This window comes from Lissotriton helveticus, chromosome 11 (assembly GCF_964261635.1).
Source record: "Lissotriton helveticus chromosome 11, aLisHel1.1, whole genome shotgun sequence".
Taxonomy (NCBI): Eukaryota; Metazoa; Chordata; class Amphibia; order Caudata; family Salamandridae; genus Lissotriton; species Lissotriton helveticus.
In genome coordinates this window covers 92,007,783-92,025,627 of record NC_136072.1, presented here as the reverse complement: position 1 = coordinate 92,025,627, position 17,845 = coordinate 92,007,783, and the positions used below count along the sequence as shown (strand labels likewise).

Here is a 17,845-nt window from a genome sequence, read left to right as displayed (position 1 = left end):
TGGATTCCTGTGCTCGGCAGGGGCGCTTAATTGGTTTCCGGTGATCGGCACTTATTGTCAACACTGCACTTATGGTGGTTCAAGCAGCAGTGGCCTCCTTTACAGGACTCTGACACTTATTATTTTACAAATTAAGCACTGCATACGGCCCAAGGGCATCAACTATGGTATTAAAAGGACTCTCACCCCTGGAATCGTAGCCAAGGGTTAGTTACTGACTGTTTTGCATGATTCTCCCCTCCTGCTTAAGGCAGAAAATTGCAGAAAGGCTAGGAGGGGTGGGAGGCTGCGGCACAACCCACCTCCCACATCTGTTAACAGATGGAACTGCACAGTGAGGAGGAGGTGGAGCCTACAGATACTTCTAGGGTGGGAGGGCCCGGGGCAGCCACACTCACTAAACATGTTGTTTAGACTGAGATTGTAGTTTTCCACCTTTACGTGTTGTAATGTCCTTTGGGTGTCTCTCTCCCGTCCAGTTGGAGATCAGTGGTTGAACTACATCTCAATCTGTGGCCTGAGGACCCACGCGGAGCTCGAAGGAAGACTGGTCACGGAGCTCATCTACGTGCACAGCAAGCTGCTCATTGCGGATGACAACACGGTCATCATTGGTGAGTAGGGGTCTTAATCTTCTTTCGTGGGTAAGAGCAAATGTGCATAAGTTAAGATGGTGAACGATGTGTAAGGAAATGGGCAGAAAGTGAGGACAAAGAATCACAGCAGCATTTTACAGTCTTACTTTGTTGATTGTTGCAACACAGACCTGTATATTTCCCTTTTTTCCAAAAACATTTTGGTCAATCTTCACAGGACACTGCAGTGAAAATTGTATCTAAATTGTAGTCCTTGACTAAGTTATACGTTTTTGTTAATCATTGTAACACAAAGCTGATATATATATATGGTATGATGTAGCCCCCTTCCGGTACATTGTAAAGCTATTGGAAGTCCCAGAGGAGTTCAATAACTATATAGAGGAACAAGGCAGAAGGCTGAGTTTCTTTAATAAGGTTATGGAACTCCAAGGTGAAATACAATGTCTTTATCATGTGTGCCAGGTGGTACTTTATCCCATATAATGCATGGTCACATCATCACCTTTCCCAAAAAACACTTAAAACCTTGGTGCGTAGCTCTTGCGTATGAAAGAGTGAGCATGTTTGAAAATATGAAGAAAAAAATAAAACCTCTAGTGAAAAATTAAGCATATCAAAAACCTTTTAGATGTTTGCTGCAAACATATTTCAAACAGGTCAAAACAAGCCAGTGTTTTTTTAAAGCTACAGTTGCTTGGAATGTGTAGAAATATGTAGAAAGATTCTAGCTTTTCTCTATCTAAGGAGTTAAAAAAAGAAGCATATTCACTCTGCTTGGCATTGTAAGCTATTGAAATAGAGCAGCACAGAAGAAAGAAAAGTGGTGTTCTGTTTTCTTGAACCAGTGGTTTCTGGTGCTCAGCACTTAATTGTCCACACCGGCGCTTGTGACAGTCTACCATAAGGTGGTGCTGTCTGGCTAACTAAAAGATGACCACAAAATCAGTTAATTATCAATTCAATATACATTTTAAACAGCTTCTCTAATTATGCTGTGTGACCTGACCAGCCTTTCACCTCGGATGCTGGCTTTGGCAGCAGACATTGTGATGTCAGAAGTCAACTGTAATAACCTTGTAATAGTCGAGTTGTGATGTCTTTTCTTGATAATCGGCGACTTGGTGCATCACAAGTCATCGATTATAAGTAATTTGTGACTGTCGTTTATAGGGGGAATACAGAATCCCATGTATTGTAGGTCTTTAACAAATGTGTTACTCCCTCACACCTGCTCTTTGTTAATCTGCTGCAGTCTTCTGTATTGTCTCCCTTAGGAAAAATGCAGACATGTATTTATTGGATTACTCCTCGGTCTTCAACATAACACTTGTAGATATGCTTCCAGGATATAGGACAACTATTTGAAACACAACTTTGTAGGCTAGGATTAGGTTTGGGAAGCCAAAGGCTTACTGATAAGTGCTGTATTCTTACATTCAACAATTTTATATTTAATTTATGTGTGCCTATCAAAGTGCCTTTGGTGAAAGATGGATTTATCTGTTACTAATGGTATCTTCTATCCACTTCTTGTGAGTATCTTTAGTGAGAATTATAGGATATGATTAATTTGTTACAAAAAATAGGTGCCAGGACCCAACCTTTTCCCCCTGCAGAATGCCCTGCCCAACACCTCTGCCAGAGCTACTTACACCACCTGCCCTGCCCTCCCACCTCATTAGCCTCTGTGACGTCCTGTATCCCTTCCTGGTCACCTTGATTGCGGTTCACAAAACAAGGAAAAAGATGGGCATAGATCTCCCCTTAAGGCAGGTGTCCTACATTTCAGTTCACATACATTCCCAGGTGAACACCTGGAAAGCTTCATCAGCTACAGATGTGCAGATGTCCACTTGTAAAGTTCATGTTCCTTTTACTGCCGCTCCAATTCCTGCTCTCTGAAGTTGGAGAACTCCACAACGTTTAACCCCTTCGATGCTTGTGACGGAACCATTCCGTCATGCCTCACGGTTGAGCTGTGCGGATGACGGAATGGTTCCGTCATGACCACACCCGCGAATGGAATGTTCAGCACCGGAGGAGAATCGGCGCCGCACGCAAGGTGTTAAACAAGGTCCCCTGTGTTTTGTATAAAGCATCACACACAAGGCAGAGATTGGAATAAGGGGCAGCTTCAGGGTAGCCCTGACTTCAGAAAAGTATCCCTGCCAATCTCTTGCTTCAACTCACTAATTCTAAAAGATGCAGGCAGTAGAATTGAATTTAAGAATTCAGAACACACCTATCCAGTTATACACCTGGAAGATTAACGAGCCAGTTCCGCATAATGTGTACATGCACATTTTGTTTTTCTCCACATCTAAAATAGTTTGACCTTTGAAAAAACTTTCCCTTGCACCTCCATCAATCTGGGAGTGATCCATTCCATCTCCCGTCCTAAAAAGGGGTTTACCAAGCCATTCTGTGCTGAAGTAAATTGCAGGCTTTACATAGTGGAAACGTAGTGGGCTGGAGTTTGCGAATGTCCCCAAATGTAAATATGTGGTGCGTTCCCAAGCTTCCAGTGCAAACCATGACTTGGAACGGCCACTTTCCCACCACTTAAGTGAGATTTACACCTGTGGAGATTTCCATATTTGTGGTGGTGATCTCCGTACCTCTAAATGCGTCGAGAAGCCATTAATAAATTCAGAAGCGGCTTCTACGAGGCATTTGTGTTGGGGCAAGGGGAGGGAGGGGGAGAGGTGCTGGGGGTTTAAGAAAAAAAAAAATTTACCTGCGCTGCCGGCCTCCGTTTCTCCTCCGTCCTCTTCGATCCAGCGGGAAGCAGACTCCCCGAGCCAAACACAACGCTGTTCTCACCTTGACAGCAACATTGTGATTGTTCTGAGCACCGTGGTTCAGCACTCAGACAGGCAGTGGGACCCTGTTCTTGTTCTCCAGCCAGGCTGTACAACACAGAACATGCGAAGTGCGCATGACTGTTTGGCTGGCCCGAGACAGCTGGCCAAACCATCATGCGCACTTAGAAAGTGATCACCACTCCTCCCCCTGCTCTGTGGGCAGCCGAGCCACGCACCTTCAGAACCTTCTGAAAAATATAATAACGCATAGGTATTATTATTTTATCTTTCCTGTGGGGCGACGCGGAGGAGCCGCGGCAGCATACATTCCTGGCCGGTGTAAAATAGGTCAGGTTGGCTTAGAGCTTCTTCTTGTTTTACCAGTGCACAGTGCATCTTCAGACCACACCTAGAGATAGTGCAAGCAATTAACAACCCAGCCATATTTGGAGACAATTGGTGGAAGGTGAATAGCGCTTTGTATCAAGAAGGTTTATCAAATGCTACAGTTCAATATAGTACACATGCTGACTGACATTTCATATGACCGGCATCTGAAAGTTTTCCATACATCAGCCAGAACACCCTTCATCACAGAATAAACATCAGCAGCTCAAAGCAGGGATCAGAGTTCACTGCCTCCCCACTGATAAAAGTTGTTTATAATGTACTAAAACTACTTTTTTCAGTGAGTGTGGCAGCAGAGGCGTCCTGGATGTCATGGGCGCAACTATTTACTTCAGAGATCCAACCCACATTGATTTCAATACAGGTTGAGACATTTTTTGTCATAAATTAGTGAAACTTGTGTGCCTCTAATGAGCTTCTGGCTTGTAATATGACGACGCACTCTAGCCAGAGATCTAGGCCGGAGAGTGGCAGCCCTAGTAGGCTTCTCAAAAGTCCATCATGCAGAAGAAAGTGTGACAGCCTCTACCTTTTCACGAGTCATTATTTTGAAAACTTCGGAGCCTAAAAACTTGGTAGGACTCTGTGTTTTCACAGGCCCCATGAACTCTGAAGCTGTAGCCAAAATATATTTAATAACAGAGGTTAGCAATTCGGAAACTGCATAAGCCTACTTAATTTTTATTTTATTTATGATGGAGTAATTTCGAGGAGACAGGCCCTCTAAAAATAAAAAAAAGAATAAAAAAACAGGAAGCACTGGTGAAGCACGTGAGAGGTCGCTAAGCAGGTGGAGGGCCGTAGTGTGATGATAAAAAGCCACACAAAAAAAAATCAGGAATTTGAGGTGCGGTGGAAACAGTAGTTGAGCTGGGGGAGAGGGGAGCAGCACTGAGAGTGTGCAGTGGGCAGGGATTTGAGAGCAGAAATAGCACCCGAGGGAGAGAACATGAACCTATATGCACTCCATAGAATGCTCAAGTGAAAGGAAACATACTACACTGAATCTAAGCAGCGGAATGATACAAGCAATTGAAGGAGCTGGAAGGAGAAGCCACTTGACCCTTCTGAGAACATGGGATGTTATTTCATTGGTGCTGGCCTCCATATACACCAGATGCACCTCCAGATGGACCTGCTTGGGTGACCTTGGAGGATTCTTCTGTACTTAGGAAGACTGGTCTTACAAGAAGAAGCAGCACATCCAGGCTCCTATGTAAGATTAAGAGGCCATGAGGCCTGAAGAAAATGCTCTTGATGGTTAGAGCGCAGCCCCAGAAACAAGATGACACCTCCCTCAACCTAATCCGCCCTGCTGGGTTGGAGGAAACTGCTGGAGAAGCTCGGTCCCCTGGATTGACCAATTGGAAAGCAGAACATATGGCGCTTCACTACAGTTTAAAAATCTGCCCCCAAGGAGGGCTAATAACTACATTCATTAATATGTTTAATAGGAATAAAGCATGCATGGAGCCCCAAACCCACCCCAGGCCCCAGGCCTGTCCCCTAGGGCCCCATACATAGTGTAACACACAATATTGAAAAACAAGGATACCACAGGGCAAGGAATCCCCCCCCCCCCCCATAAGCCCTTGCTACACGATCAGCTGCAAGAGCTCCCCCATACGGCGCTACATATTGTTCCTCATGGTGCCTAGAGACACCGTTAACATTTGCTAAATTGTTATGGGGTCTGCCAGGAGAACTGCAACCCCCACCTGAGCTCCCACAATATTTTTAGGTCTCGGCTAGACAGCGCACAAGCGCTGTCTCTCTGAGACGTTTCATAATCTATATTGGTGGTGAAACTCCGGCTATTGCAGAGTAATTTCTCGCTGTTTGCCATTTGTGGACTTTGGCATTTTGTTTGTTAGCGGACTTCTTATTGGATCTCGATCCGATAGGTAACTTCCGTTTCTACCGGAAGCAGCACCACCTCACTGCAGTGTCATTACCCATACACAGCGTAATTGTTATTTCATAAAATAGTGTGCATTAACATGCGCGCGCTACTTGCACATCTGTGCCATGCCCCCACCTTCATCACCCCTACCGTGCTTGGTTTTCTGGATCAGCGCAGTGTCCGCTTTGTAGACATCGTGCTTAGGCACTTTTTGCACCATTCAAAATGGTCTGCATTACTGCTTTGTTGTTTGCCTTTGCCTCTACACTCTAAGATTCCCGACGTGGGGATGGGCGGAACAGGCAGTGTCACAGAAGCAGCTTTCCTGTCGTTGTTTTACCGCAGGGGGCAGTTGACCAGTGGGGGCCTCAGCGGCCTGCTGTCAGCGTTGGCTGTTGATGGGAAAGCCTCGGTCGGTCTCCACTCCTGACTACCGCCACCAGGCTCCTCCGTCGGAATGAGCTCCTCCAAGGCAGGACCCCACCATAGCAGTGTGGCGAATTCCGAAGGTCCAAGTCCGGGGCGTGTGCGAACTGGACTGGAGCTAAAGCTCAGTGTGGACCCACGGCCAACAGCGGCAGCTGCAGCGGTGCCCAAAACCGGTGAGTGGAGCCGTGGCGGTCAGGACGGGAGCTCAGCATGGACCTCTGCAGTTTCTCTTCCTGTAAACTGCTGTCCAAAGTGTGCAACAACTGCACATAGCAGTGAATCATCGTATATGCCCCTCGGGCATGCATTTTGGGATCATTGTTATATGTGTAAAAGAGAACAGATGGTAATGTCAGCACCGATGCACAGCAGGAGTGGACCCTATCCAAGCCGAGAGCAACTAGAAGTACAGTAGGGAGGTCACAAAGTCATATCTTATAAGAGGCACACAATAGCAGAAACAGAAGCAGCATTGCTAGTTAACCAGACTCTCACTATGAGTATTCAAATCAGACAACAGCATTTTGCAATCCGTTGTCACAGGGCATTTGCGTAGTCCACGAGCTTATGTCGAAGCGCCACTACTTCAGCCCGCCCCCCTCTTAAACGTCAACTCGTACCAATGTGCTTTAACTGGCAGTGTCTCCTTCCCAGTGCATGGCTTTAAGTTTACCAGTAATTAACAGTGCTAAATCGATTAATCAATTGGTGGCCTTTGTATTTTTGGGGCACTTAAACAGTCCCAGCAGAGCGCCCTCCAGCTTGCAAACATCCGTGCGACCAGTCACCTCCAAAAACGTGCTACCGCCTCCTCCCACAGCGCTGTGACTTTCGGAAAGCTCCAGAACATGTGTACCATGTCTGCTACGATTTGCCAGCACGGAGGGCAACTAGGGGAGGATCCAAATATTTAATGTAGTCTAGCTGGGGTAAGCTATGATCTATGGAGGATATTATGCTGGATGTATTGGAAGTTAGCTTTCCGGGATACTTTCCGAGGTATATAAGTACCTTTTCCCATTCTTTTTCTGTTAGCACTCTTCCCAGATCCCCTTCCCACATGTACGAGTTGGAGCAGTGGGTCTGGTGTGGTATATGCTAGAGCACGAATGAGCCATGAAATAAGCCTACATCCACTAAGTATTATATAAAGCGTTTGAATCAGAGGGTGCTGGGCAGGTTCAGTGTCTGTAATACACCAGTACTTCTCTAATTTGGCCTTCAGACTGCCGTAAGCTAGGAAATGCCCCGCTGTGAACTCGTACTCCTCTCATAATTGATCATAGGGTAAGAGTACTCTGTCACGGAATAATGCCCCCAGGTTGCGTACTCCTGCTGTCACCCAGACCTGCTCCTATCCTACTCGGCATATCAACAAAGGGATAGGGAAACAAACCGATCTCAATCAAGTGTCGAGGGATGCGCGGCATGATTTGCAAACTGTTATATGCTACCTGTAACAGGCCGTTCGCATTTGGTGGGAGTCGGTCACTGGGTAAGAAATTATGTTGGGCTACTTGTTGCACGTGGGTGAGGTTGGAAAGATCTAGGGGCATATTACCAAGGGCCTTATCGCCGCTTTAGCACGAATTTTTCCCGCTAAAGCGGCGATAATTTAATCGCCCTATTACCTAGCTTTCGCTAACACCAGTTAGCGACAGCTAGTAGGAGATAGCGAGCTTCTGGGGGCCCACTTTGCATGTCAGCGATATATATCGCTAATGACATGCAAAGTGGGCGTGCCAAGATGTTAGCGACTGGAAACAGTCGCTAACATGGCTAACTCCTATTACCAACTTTTGGAAATAATCGTGCTAAGCGTGATTATCTCCAAAAGTGAACGCCTGCCCACAGCAGTTATTAGCCATGTTATCCAATGGTAGGTGGATAACATGGCTAAGAGCATTTGCTCGGTAATGCATGAATATCGCTGACTTTTCAGCGATACTCATGCATTTCGGTGGATTTTTATCGCTTAGGAGATAAACCTTGATAATAGCAAGGCTCCTAAGCGATAAAAATAGGGGCAGCACGGCGATATAAATGTAGCCACTAACCAAGCTTAGCGATATTTTTCGCTTAAGCTTGGTAATATGCCCCCCAGTTCTTCTATAAGGCACCCTGCTACCCAACGTCTAGGCCAATGAAGTGGCGCTGCTAAATAATAATTCTCACAATTTGGTGCTCCCAACCCCCTCTTTGTCTACTGGCAATTGCAGTTTATCAGGCGCTACTTGCCTCCTCCCGTTGTTCCATTGAAAACTCCCCAGATTTGGGAATGTAGGCTGGGAGCTTATGAAAAAGTACAATAAGCGGGGTAGCATCATCCTCTTGCCCAGTGATAACAGGCCCTATACAGTGAGTGACAATGCGTCTCATGGTATATGTTTATCCCCAACACTGATCCGCCCTTCACGTTATGAACAACTAACTAGGCGGTTTCAGAACTGCGCTCACTCGGTGCCTGCGCAGTGTTTTAAATTCATACACATACCTCGAAAATTCTCTTAGTCTGTGCATAAAATGCAGGCAGTACAAGTCGAAAATAGTGAGCAGAGATTGCCTAGCTGTGTTTCCGCCTGGTTCTGTCTAAAGTTCATGCAGTAACTCTGGGAAATTCTGAGTTACATGCATGAACTTTAAACACCTCAAACTCACCCAACAGGTTGTCAGCTCTTCGCCGAGTCAGCGCAGCTACTCATGATAAGGCCCAGTCCCCTGCAAGATCAGTGCATTTATAAAGTGGCATATTTATTGATCTATTTCCAGAATTCTAGACTTCGCATAAGCATAGTACAACATTCTAAAAGTACATACACTATACTGAAGATTGGGCAAACATTTTTTTGTTTCTGCTTTCACTCTGCCCTCCACCTGCTGCTAAATCCATATATTTTACATCGTTTACCACTTTTTTAAACTTTTAAGCTGTGGTATTTCATGGCGCGCACACAAACAAAATGCAGATCATACCTTTTTAAAATAAAGGGAGCATTTATTCAACATCTCTTCATGGCACTAAAGCCTTTTCATTACTTATTTATTTAACTCATTTCTGGGTTGTTCCATTTCAATCATCCGTATGCAAATCTCCAGACACCATTACTAAATTAACTTTATAGTGAAAGTGAAGTGTTTCTTTTCACCAGTGTTTAGCGTGTCTTTCAACCTTGACATCTAGCTAATTTTGTGAATTTGTGCGCAATTAATGTCCTCCTTTCTTTGCAATTGTTTAATCATTTCAAAACTTGGTAACACAATCCACACAAATACACTCCACATCTTGCAATTCAAAAGGGATTTCTATGTTGTTCCTCTCTAAAAACCGTAGCTGTTTGGAGAAGCCAAGTGGTTGGATCTCACTATTCCCTAGAGGGGGTAGTAGTGGAGATCCATGTGTTGGATCATAATGCCCTCACACACCCTTTAAGGTGTCTTGCTTCATCATATGGGCTGCTCATCGTTGGGGCGATGGTGCAATTCCCAACGGGCCTCCTAAAAAGGGGCTCTTTGTCGGAGATCTTCTATCCAACTGCTGTATGGTGAAGTGCGGGTATGGGGCTCAATAGTGTAGATGCTGTGATGTGAGATAAAATAGGGCTGGGAGTACATAGAACTGACAAACTTTATTCTGGGGGTCTCCTGTCCTAATTAAAAGCAGTATAACAAGGCGCTATCACGATCACTATGCGTGCCTATGTGCTCTTGTTAAAGTGTGTCGGTCAACATGTTTCTCGCTAATGGTGTATTAACTCTGCGATTCTTCAGGACCTAGAAATTTGAGCTATCTACAAAGAATAAAAGGTAAACAAAGTTTAAGTAAATCCGGGATAATAGACACGGTGGAGGAGGGTAGATCTAAGGACGCCCACACTAAGCTGCATACGAGCAGAGCCGTGTGACCGGTTCCACCGGGCACTGTTGAAGCCTGGGGACCACAAAGAGTGGGTAGATCCAGGCAGGTCCAAGAAGACTTGGGTTAAAAGTGTTATCCCTTTGTATCACCTCCACCTCAAGTGTGTGTGTCAGGTTTCTGGCACAGACAGTGCACACTTTTTTTCTGAATTAAATATTTAGTGATATACCATCTCTAACCACATGATGGCACTGTACAATCATGTTTATCCTAATCTAGATTAACTGCACTGGAATAATCATTGCTTCTTAGCCTTACGCACTTTTCCTGCAAAGCCCTAACATGCATTCACCACTTATTACGAAGAGGAACGTCATTGAATTATTTTTCTTTCTAATAGTTGCACATGCATGCAGAATTAAATAGCTACATTTAGGCTGTTGAACATGTTAGCGCTCATTAGTGGTGTTTTCAAATCTGCCTTTTGACTAAGTGTACATTCCTTATACACACACATACCAGTCTGCGGTTTACATCTGGAAATGAATGACTCCAGGGATGAACATGATGCAAACGTTTTGTTCCTCCTGTGGGGAAAATGTAATCTGTGGTATCTGCTGTGGTATTCAATTATGAAAAATATATACATATGTATTAAATTATTATTAAATGTGTTTACTTTTAAAATGATTGTAGTCATAATTTTAGTTCTGAATTCATTACTTTTATTTTTTATTTTTTAGACTAGGCTATATCGAAGAATACCATAATTTATATTTAATAGACTACTAGAAAACAATCAGATTTTGTTTTTACACAAAACTTGTATATCTCCATCTCTAAATTATATTCTTTATGAATACAATCTTCTAATAATTAAACTGAACTAACTGCATTTGTAATATGCACACTTTTCTCGGGATTAGGGTCCCTTGGTGCGGGTCTTAACTGAACAGCAGTGTAATCAGGGCCTTTTTTTAAGTTTGCCTGAGACATCGCACAACATTTTTTGTTAATTAAAAAAAGCTTAAAATAGTCTTGGAGCCCGCCTATTACTTACCATTGTTTGGCTTCCACGTCACTCTTGTTTCCTTTCTTCTTAATGGTTAGCCTCTCCTTCCTCCTCCGAGGGCTTCAGTCTTCATCCCAGCTGTGGAGCATGGACTTGGTGCTCCTGTGGGTACTTTATTTTTTTACTTTTTGCTAAGCACTCTCAAAGTGCAGGAAACTATGCCCCCACACTTCCTCCTGCTGTCGATTGTTCCTTTTCCCTCCTACTCCCCCACAGTTCCCTCATGTTGTTTCCTCCACACACCCTCCTCCCGCTGTCCATTGCTGCTCCCTCCATCCGCCCACCCACCTCCCTGGTGGTGCCATGGCCCTTAACCCGTTTCATGCGCCCGCGATTTTGCGGAAGTGCGGCACTTCCGCAAAACGGGCGGGGCCGCGTCGGCCATTCGCCGACGGCAGCACTGGGCAGGTAGTGCTGCCAATGGCCGACGGCAGCATGGAAGGGGTTAATATTGCACAGCAGCGGGAGCTGCTGTGCAACAGTAATTGCCACCTGTTTGGTGCTAGGCACACATAGATTTCATCAGACCACTATTGTTGTGTGGAGCGCCTATCCATGTTTCGAAACTTACTTTTAATGACAAACTCTCCTGCTCCAGTGTCGTGGGTACAAGTGATTGGTCTGGCTTTAAGGGATTGTTAGTTTATTTGTCAAAACACCATAGTGATCTAATATCTGATGTCATAAGCAGTGCATTGCGGGGATGCAAGTTAGCTAGCTCAGCTAACTATATCTGCTGAATTTCACTGTTTTTGTACAAGTGAAACCTGAGCCTAACTAGAACGTCTCTATAACCTTTATTTTTTCCCAGTGAATTTCAACGTTTTTTAAAATTTTGTTAACTTTAACGTCCCTGTAATCTTTAGTTTTATCAGTAAATTTCTACGGTTGTTTAAATGCAAATTCCGAACGATCGAGTCCCTTTAACATTTGTTTTTTTTCAGTGAATTTCTACGTTTTTTTGTTTTTTTAAAGTTTTTAATAAGTTTAGAAATCAAGGCATTCATACATACATCAAAAGTCATTACAATCTGCAGCCTCATCCAAATCCTAGAATAACAAGACATGGTCGCAATTACATGTGTCATACTGACAGTCCCGCATCCACAACCCCGTCCTCCCACCCCCCGGGACACAACCGCTCCCCTACAATGATACATCGTCCGTTTCAACTTCTGGCGGTTCACAGATATTACCTCTAAACTTATTCCATGCCCCCCATACTTTTCCCCACTTTTGAGGGCAACCGCGATGCACAAAGACTGCTGTTTCCGCCACCATCGATTCATCCATATCCTTACACCATTTGTGAAGCGTAGGCAGTGCGTCCGATCCCCATAACATGGCAATATTACGTTTCGCCATCAACATCCCAAGCATGGCCCAATCTTGTTCCCGATGGTTAAGGTCATTGGGCTCCCACACATTTAACAAGCAACTCCTCGGCTCCGGTAGCTAAGGTTTTTTTAAATGCTAATTCCTAACTATAACATCCCTGTAATCTTTGTTTTCTTCAGTTAATTTCTATGTTTTTTTTTAAGTAGTATTTGCATTTGCAGAGTGGTTGAGAAAGGGGGCGGGGCCTCCGACCAGCTCTCAGGAATCACACTATGTAGGACTTACTGGCGGTAACAGGCGGGCTTCTGGGCCCCAAAAACATTCAGCATCCAGGATGACTTAATTCCCCAACCAGTAGTGCACCAGGAGGCATGTTTACAGAGTGGTGGAGGAAGGGCGTGTTTTCTCCGAAGAACTCTGAGCAATTCCACTTTTTGGGACTTACTGGAGGTAACAGGAGGGCTTGTTGACCCCAAGGACCCTCTGGAGCCAAGGGTGCATTCCCCAACCAGAAGCGTGCCAGGAGGCACGGTTGTAGAGTGGTGGAGAAAGAGGGCATGGCCTCCGAAGACCTCTCAGCGGTCCCGCTTTGTAGGACTTATTGGGGGTAGCAGGAGCTCATGTTGGCCCCCAAAGACCCTCTGGAGCCAAGGGAACTTCATCTCAAAACCAGCAGCGTCATAAGAGGAGCATTTGCAGAGTAATGGGTAAAGGGTGCGGGCCTCCAGCGAGTTGCAGGGTGTTTGTTTTTATTTACTTTTTTCAGGGAAGCAGTCCCCCTTCTGTGGGCTGCTTTTTGCCCCGGGAACACAATTCCCAGGGGCCAGGCATTTTTGGAATGGGGACGGGGCCCGCGTGGCCTCCCTCCCGGGCTGATTTAGGCCCCAGGGAGCCCATTCACCAGGGCTTGCCCCTTTGTTTAAAAATGTTTTAAAAATGAAAGGGGATCGTGTGGCCCCCCCATCCCCTGCCGACCTGGCCTCTAGTCTTGGTGGCCTGGTCCCCCCCCCCCCCCCCAAGGGCACCCAGATACTTTATTGGGGACCGCAGGACGGAGCCTGAAGGCCCCGTGGTCTCTGCTGCATCCTGCAGAAGCCAGCAATTCTTTTGGACAAAGGAAGCCCCGAATTGCAGGAGCCGCCCTGGGGGTAGCGGTTCCTGGGGCTGGGGGGGGGGAGGGGAGGGGGTTGTGCAGCCCCCCTGCATTAATTCAAATTAAAGCCCGAGGGAGATGGCGGCCCCCGGGGCTGTAGGCAGATCTGCACCACCCCTGCATTGTTAAAACATAAAGCACCAGGGAGGTGGCAGTCCCTGGGGCTTTTTTTTAATTATTAAGCCCTGGGGAGGTGGTTGTCCCCAAGGCAACCTCCCCTGCATTTTTTATTACGCAAGCCCCATCGAGGCGGTGTTCCATGGGGCATTCATAAGCCTCACGAGGGGGGGCGCGTGTGCCACCTTCATTTATTTTATACTGCCCCCGGAAATGCTTTTTTGGGCCTGCGGGTCCCAAAGGGACCACAGGAGCAGACAGCAGCTGAAGTGAGCAGCAAATTTTTTGAAGATTCGTCAGACAGCATCAACGTTATTGGCAAAACAAAACATGATTTTTCTGTGGTGGAAACGAGGTCCTAACTATAACTACTTACTGCTGATTACCAGTAGGATATATATTCACAAAAAAAAACAAAGGTTATAGGGATGTTATAGTTAGGTTGACATTTCACTTGTACAAAGCCAGAGAAATTCAGCCGTTATAGTTAGCTGAGTTAATTATAACTTACACCTCTGCAATGTACTACTTATGACCTCACATATTATATCACTCATGACATGGTCAGTGACATCACTGATGACTTCTCAATTGACATCACTGATGACATCATCCACATCATCTCTGACGCACCCACTCACACCCCTATAGAATCTTTTAAACATCCACTGGCACTCCCACACAACCGTTCACAAACCCATTGACATAGCCATACTGGTACTTACCCAGCCACTCACTAATTCATATATCTGCACACATATCCACTTGCTTACCCATACTGCCACTCATACACCTGTTCAGTCACCAATACAGCCATTGACATAAACACTCATATACCCATACAGGCACTCACACACTGAGTGAGTCCCCCATAGAACTACTCACACACCTACACACTCACCCATACAGTCAATCATCTAGGTTCATACTAACCCAAACAGTTACATACACATCCACTTACTTGCTCATACAAATAGTAACACATATTCATTCACCTATACAGTCACTGACAGAAGTATGTACTCATCCATATAGCCACTCACATTCACTCACTAATGCATACAGTCACTCATATGCCCAGTCACTCACCTATACTGCCTTTCAGATACACAGTTACTGACCCATACAGATACAAACACTCAATCACCGCCAGAGCCATACAGACACTCACTCATACAGCTTATCACATGCACTCACTACCCCACACAGGCACTGACTCACTCATCCATACAGGCAGTTGCACACCTTTCCCACACACACAGACACCCAGACAACCATAGAGATAGTCAACCAATCAATCACCCATATAACCATTCATGTACCCACTAACACACTCATACACCCACTTAGACAACAACTGACAGACACTTTCACACAACCAGTCACTCATCCATACATTCACTGACACCCCTAATTGCTCACTTATAGTCAGTCACGCACCCACTCAGTCATCTGAACAGTTACTCATTCACCCACTGATTCACCAATACACCTAGGTATATATATTTAACACTCATAAACTTTTTTTTAAAACTCAGTCACTGTATGATGTTTTCACTGTCATCAGTGGTCATGAGATATCATCAGTGATGTCACTGACAATGTCATCAGTGATGTAATTTGTGAAGTCATTAGCAGTGCATTGCGGGGTGCAAGTGATAGTTAACTCAGATAACTATAACAGCTAAATTTCTCTGGTTTTGTACGAGTGAAATGCCAGCTTAACTATAACGTCCCTGTAACCATTGGTATTTTTAGTCCATTTCTAATGTTTTTTAAATTCTGTTTGCTACCTATAATGTCACTGTAACCTTTGTTTTTTTAAGTGAATTTCTAAGGTTTTTTTTATTCTTTTTGCCAACTATTACGCCCCTGTAACCTTTGTTTTTTTTTCATGAATTTCTAAAGTTTTTAGGTCTCGCCTTCGCAGCGTGCATGCGCTGCAAAGGCAAATTACCTTTTGCCATCGCTCTGGCTTTTCAGCCAAGCACGTGCACGCGTTCCATTGCCTTCAATGGCAACGTGTGCACGTCAGGAGATTCACTCGCGGGAGCGCGCCGCCCATCTGGTCGCAATTATCGCTCCTGCGAGTGAATCGCGCCCGCCCACGCGAGGCGCTTTTGTTTGTTGCTTGTTTACCAAAAAAGAAACAGACCACAGGCCGCTTTAGAGACCCGCTCCCCTCAGGCTCCACCGACAAGAGCGGCATCGGTGACCGCTGCACGCGCAGCACCTCAACTTTGCGCGCATCAGCTAGTCTTTGCCACTGGCCGCGAGCAGTTAGACATGAGGTAAGTTGTTTTCAGTTCTAATCGCCGTCTCTTCGCTGCCTCTCGAGGGGGGTTTCCCATCCCGTGTCTCCTGCAAGTGCTGCAGAACAAGCAGCGTTTACTCGCTGCACTTCTGACCCTCCGTCTTTGTCTTTCACCGCCTGTGGCACAGTAATCTCAGCGAGTGGGGCCCCCTTCTTATTCCCGCTCGAAACTACGTTTCGGCGGTACCGTGTATCTTCCATAGTCCATGTATAACTTCAAACATACTTGCCACAATGTGTGCACCCTGATTTCAGTGTGAAGCCCCGTCCATGTTATCACCCTGTCCCGAATACTGTAGGATACCACTCTCTCACACATTTCCTTGTTGATAGCGGCCTCATGGTACCGTCTCTTCCATAACTGCCTGAGACACCGATAAAAACTGCAGCTTTTCCTTTACAGCCATTTCCTCTCCCCATGAACTGCCAAAGGTTCCATAGTTGTTGAGCTTGCAAGTTTCCCTATTCCACCTTTCCATGACTGAGTAGCTCACACTAAGTCAAGTTATTTTCCGCTGCATCCTGGTTATTATAGTTCATTGTATCATATTATACCACACGGAAGCCTGCAATCTTTGTATTAAAGGCAAGCCTTATTACAGGCGACTTATTACATCTCTATTATCCTGTAATAGAGAAATGCCGGAGCTGCTAAGCAGAAATAGCTTACAAGCGGTTTGTGGGAAGGGTGATGGTGACGATCTTCAACCTTCGGTTTCACGTCGTGCAGTCTTGTTGTATGTATATACTTGCTGTTTTTTTTTGTTCAGAGTGCTTTATTCAGGAGGTTTTTTGCAGCTCAGTACGTCATTCAGGTCATTCTGGGATTGAGCACAAAGAGAGCGAAATATAACATGTGAGCGTTTGTATTTTAAGGAACTCCCATATAGTGCACGCACATACACTGTATGTGAAGGGTCTGATGTACGCCCCCCAAGCTGTCCAATATGTTTACACAGATGCCTATAGCTGCCGTTGACTTTTTACAGTGGTTTGGAGGGGGTGAGAGGGCAGACTGAAACCACTTCAGCGGCTGGAAAGGGTGGCAGCACTGGGACACCCCTGCTCTGGGGACTTTGGCTCTGCCGTTCCCTTGACACAGCAGGGACGCGTCACATAAGTGCGAAGGCACCTCTGCTGATTGGCTCCGAGAGCCTGGCCTGGAAAGACTGTGTGGAGAAGAGCATGTGAGCCAGAGCCCGGGAACACTAGAGGCCCAGCGACTGGCACCCATCGGGGATCCGGTGGAAGTGCAGCAACAGGGCTTACCGGACTGTCCTCGCTGCTCCTTCCGGTATCATATACTCCGAAAACAGTCTCAGAGCGGATGAGAATGTGGCCCTCCCGTGTAGTACAGCCCTGTGTCAGGCTAGTGGTGGGGAATGCACTGGGTAGGGGAGGGGCGGCCAGCAACAGCAGTTTTGTCCCTCGCTCACTGCGAGTATGGCGGCTTCCCTTTTAAGTGGAGAACAGGTCGTTCAGCTGCACACTCGGGAATACCGTTCACAGTTGATGCACAACTCAACCACTGCTTATAAAACAAACCCAGCTGACTCAATAGACTGCTTCACAGTCATAACCAAAACACTTCAGGATCACAGCTGCGTGGATATTGACCACTCTACAGAATGAATTTCGGAGTGTCACTTGTTTCCTTTTCGATGTGAGCCAATTACTGAGAATTACTGTTGGTGGTTCAGTTTGTGGCTGCCCACCATTTTGGGAGTATTTGGTTTTATACACATCTCAGAAGGCATTATCAGTAACCAGCAGCTATCCCTACAAGCATCATGCAGTTTAACACATCAGCCGCTTTTCCATTGAAATGTTGTTGGCTGTCTAGTTCCAGGGC

At 45.7% G+C, this 17,845-nt stretch overlaps 1 protein-coding gene across 2 annotated transcripts in view; it reads left to right on the top strand.

The window, feature by feature from the left end:
- PLD1 (phospholipase D1) overlaps positions 1-17,845 on the top strand; it is a 499,520-nt gene that overhangs the window by 441,391 nt on the left and 40,284 nt on the right. For both annotated transcript variants that reach the window (XM_078665562.1, XM_078665561.1), the window contains one exon: positions 480-614. In XM_078665562.1, coding sequence (XP_078521688.1) covers positions 480-614 — 135 coding nt within the window. The remainder of the gene's footprint in view (positions 1-479; positions 615-17,845) is intronic.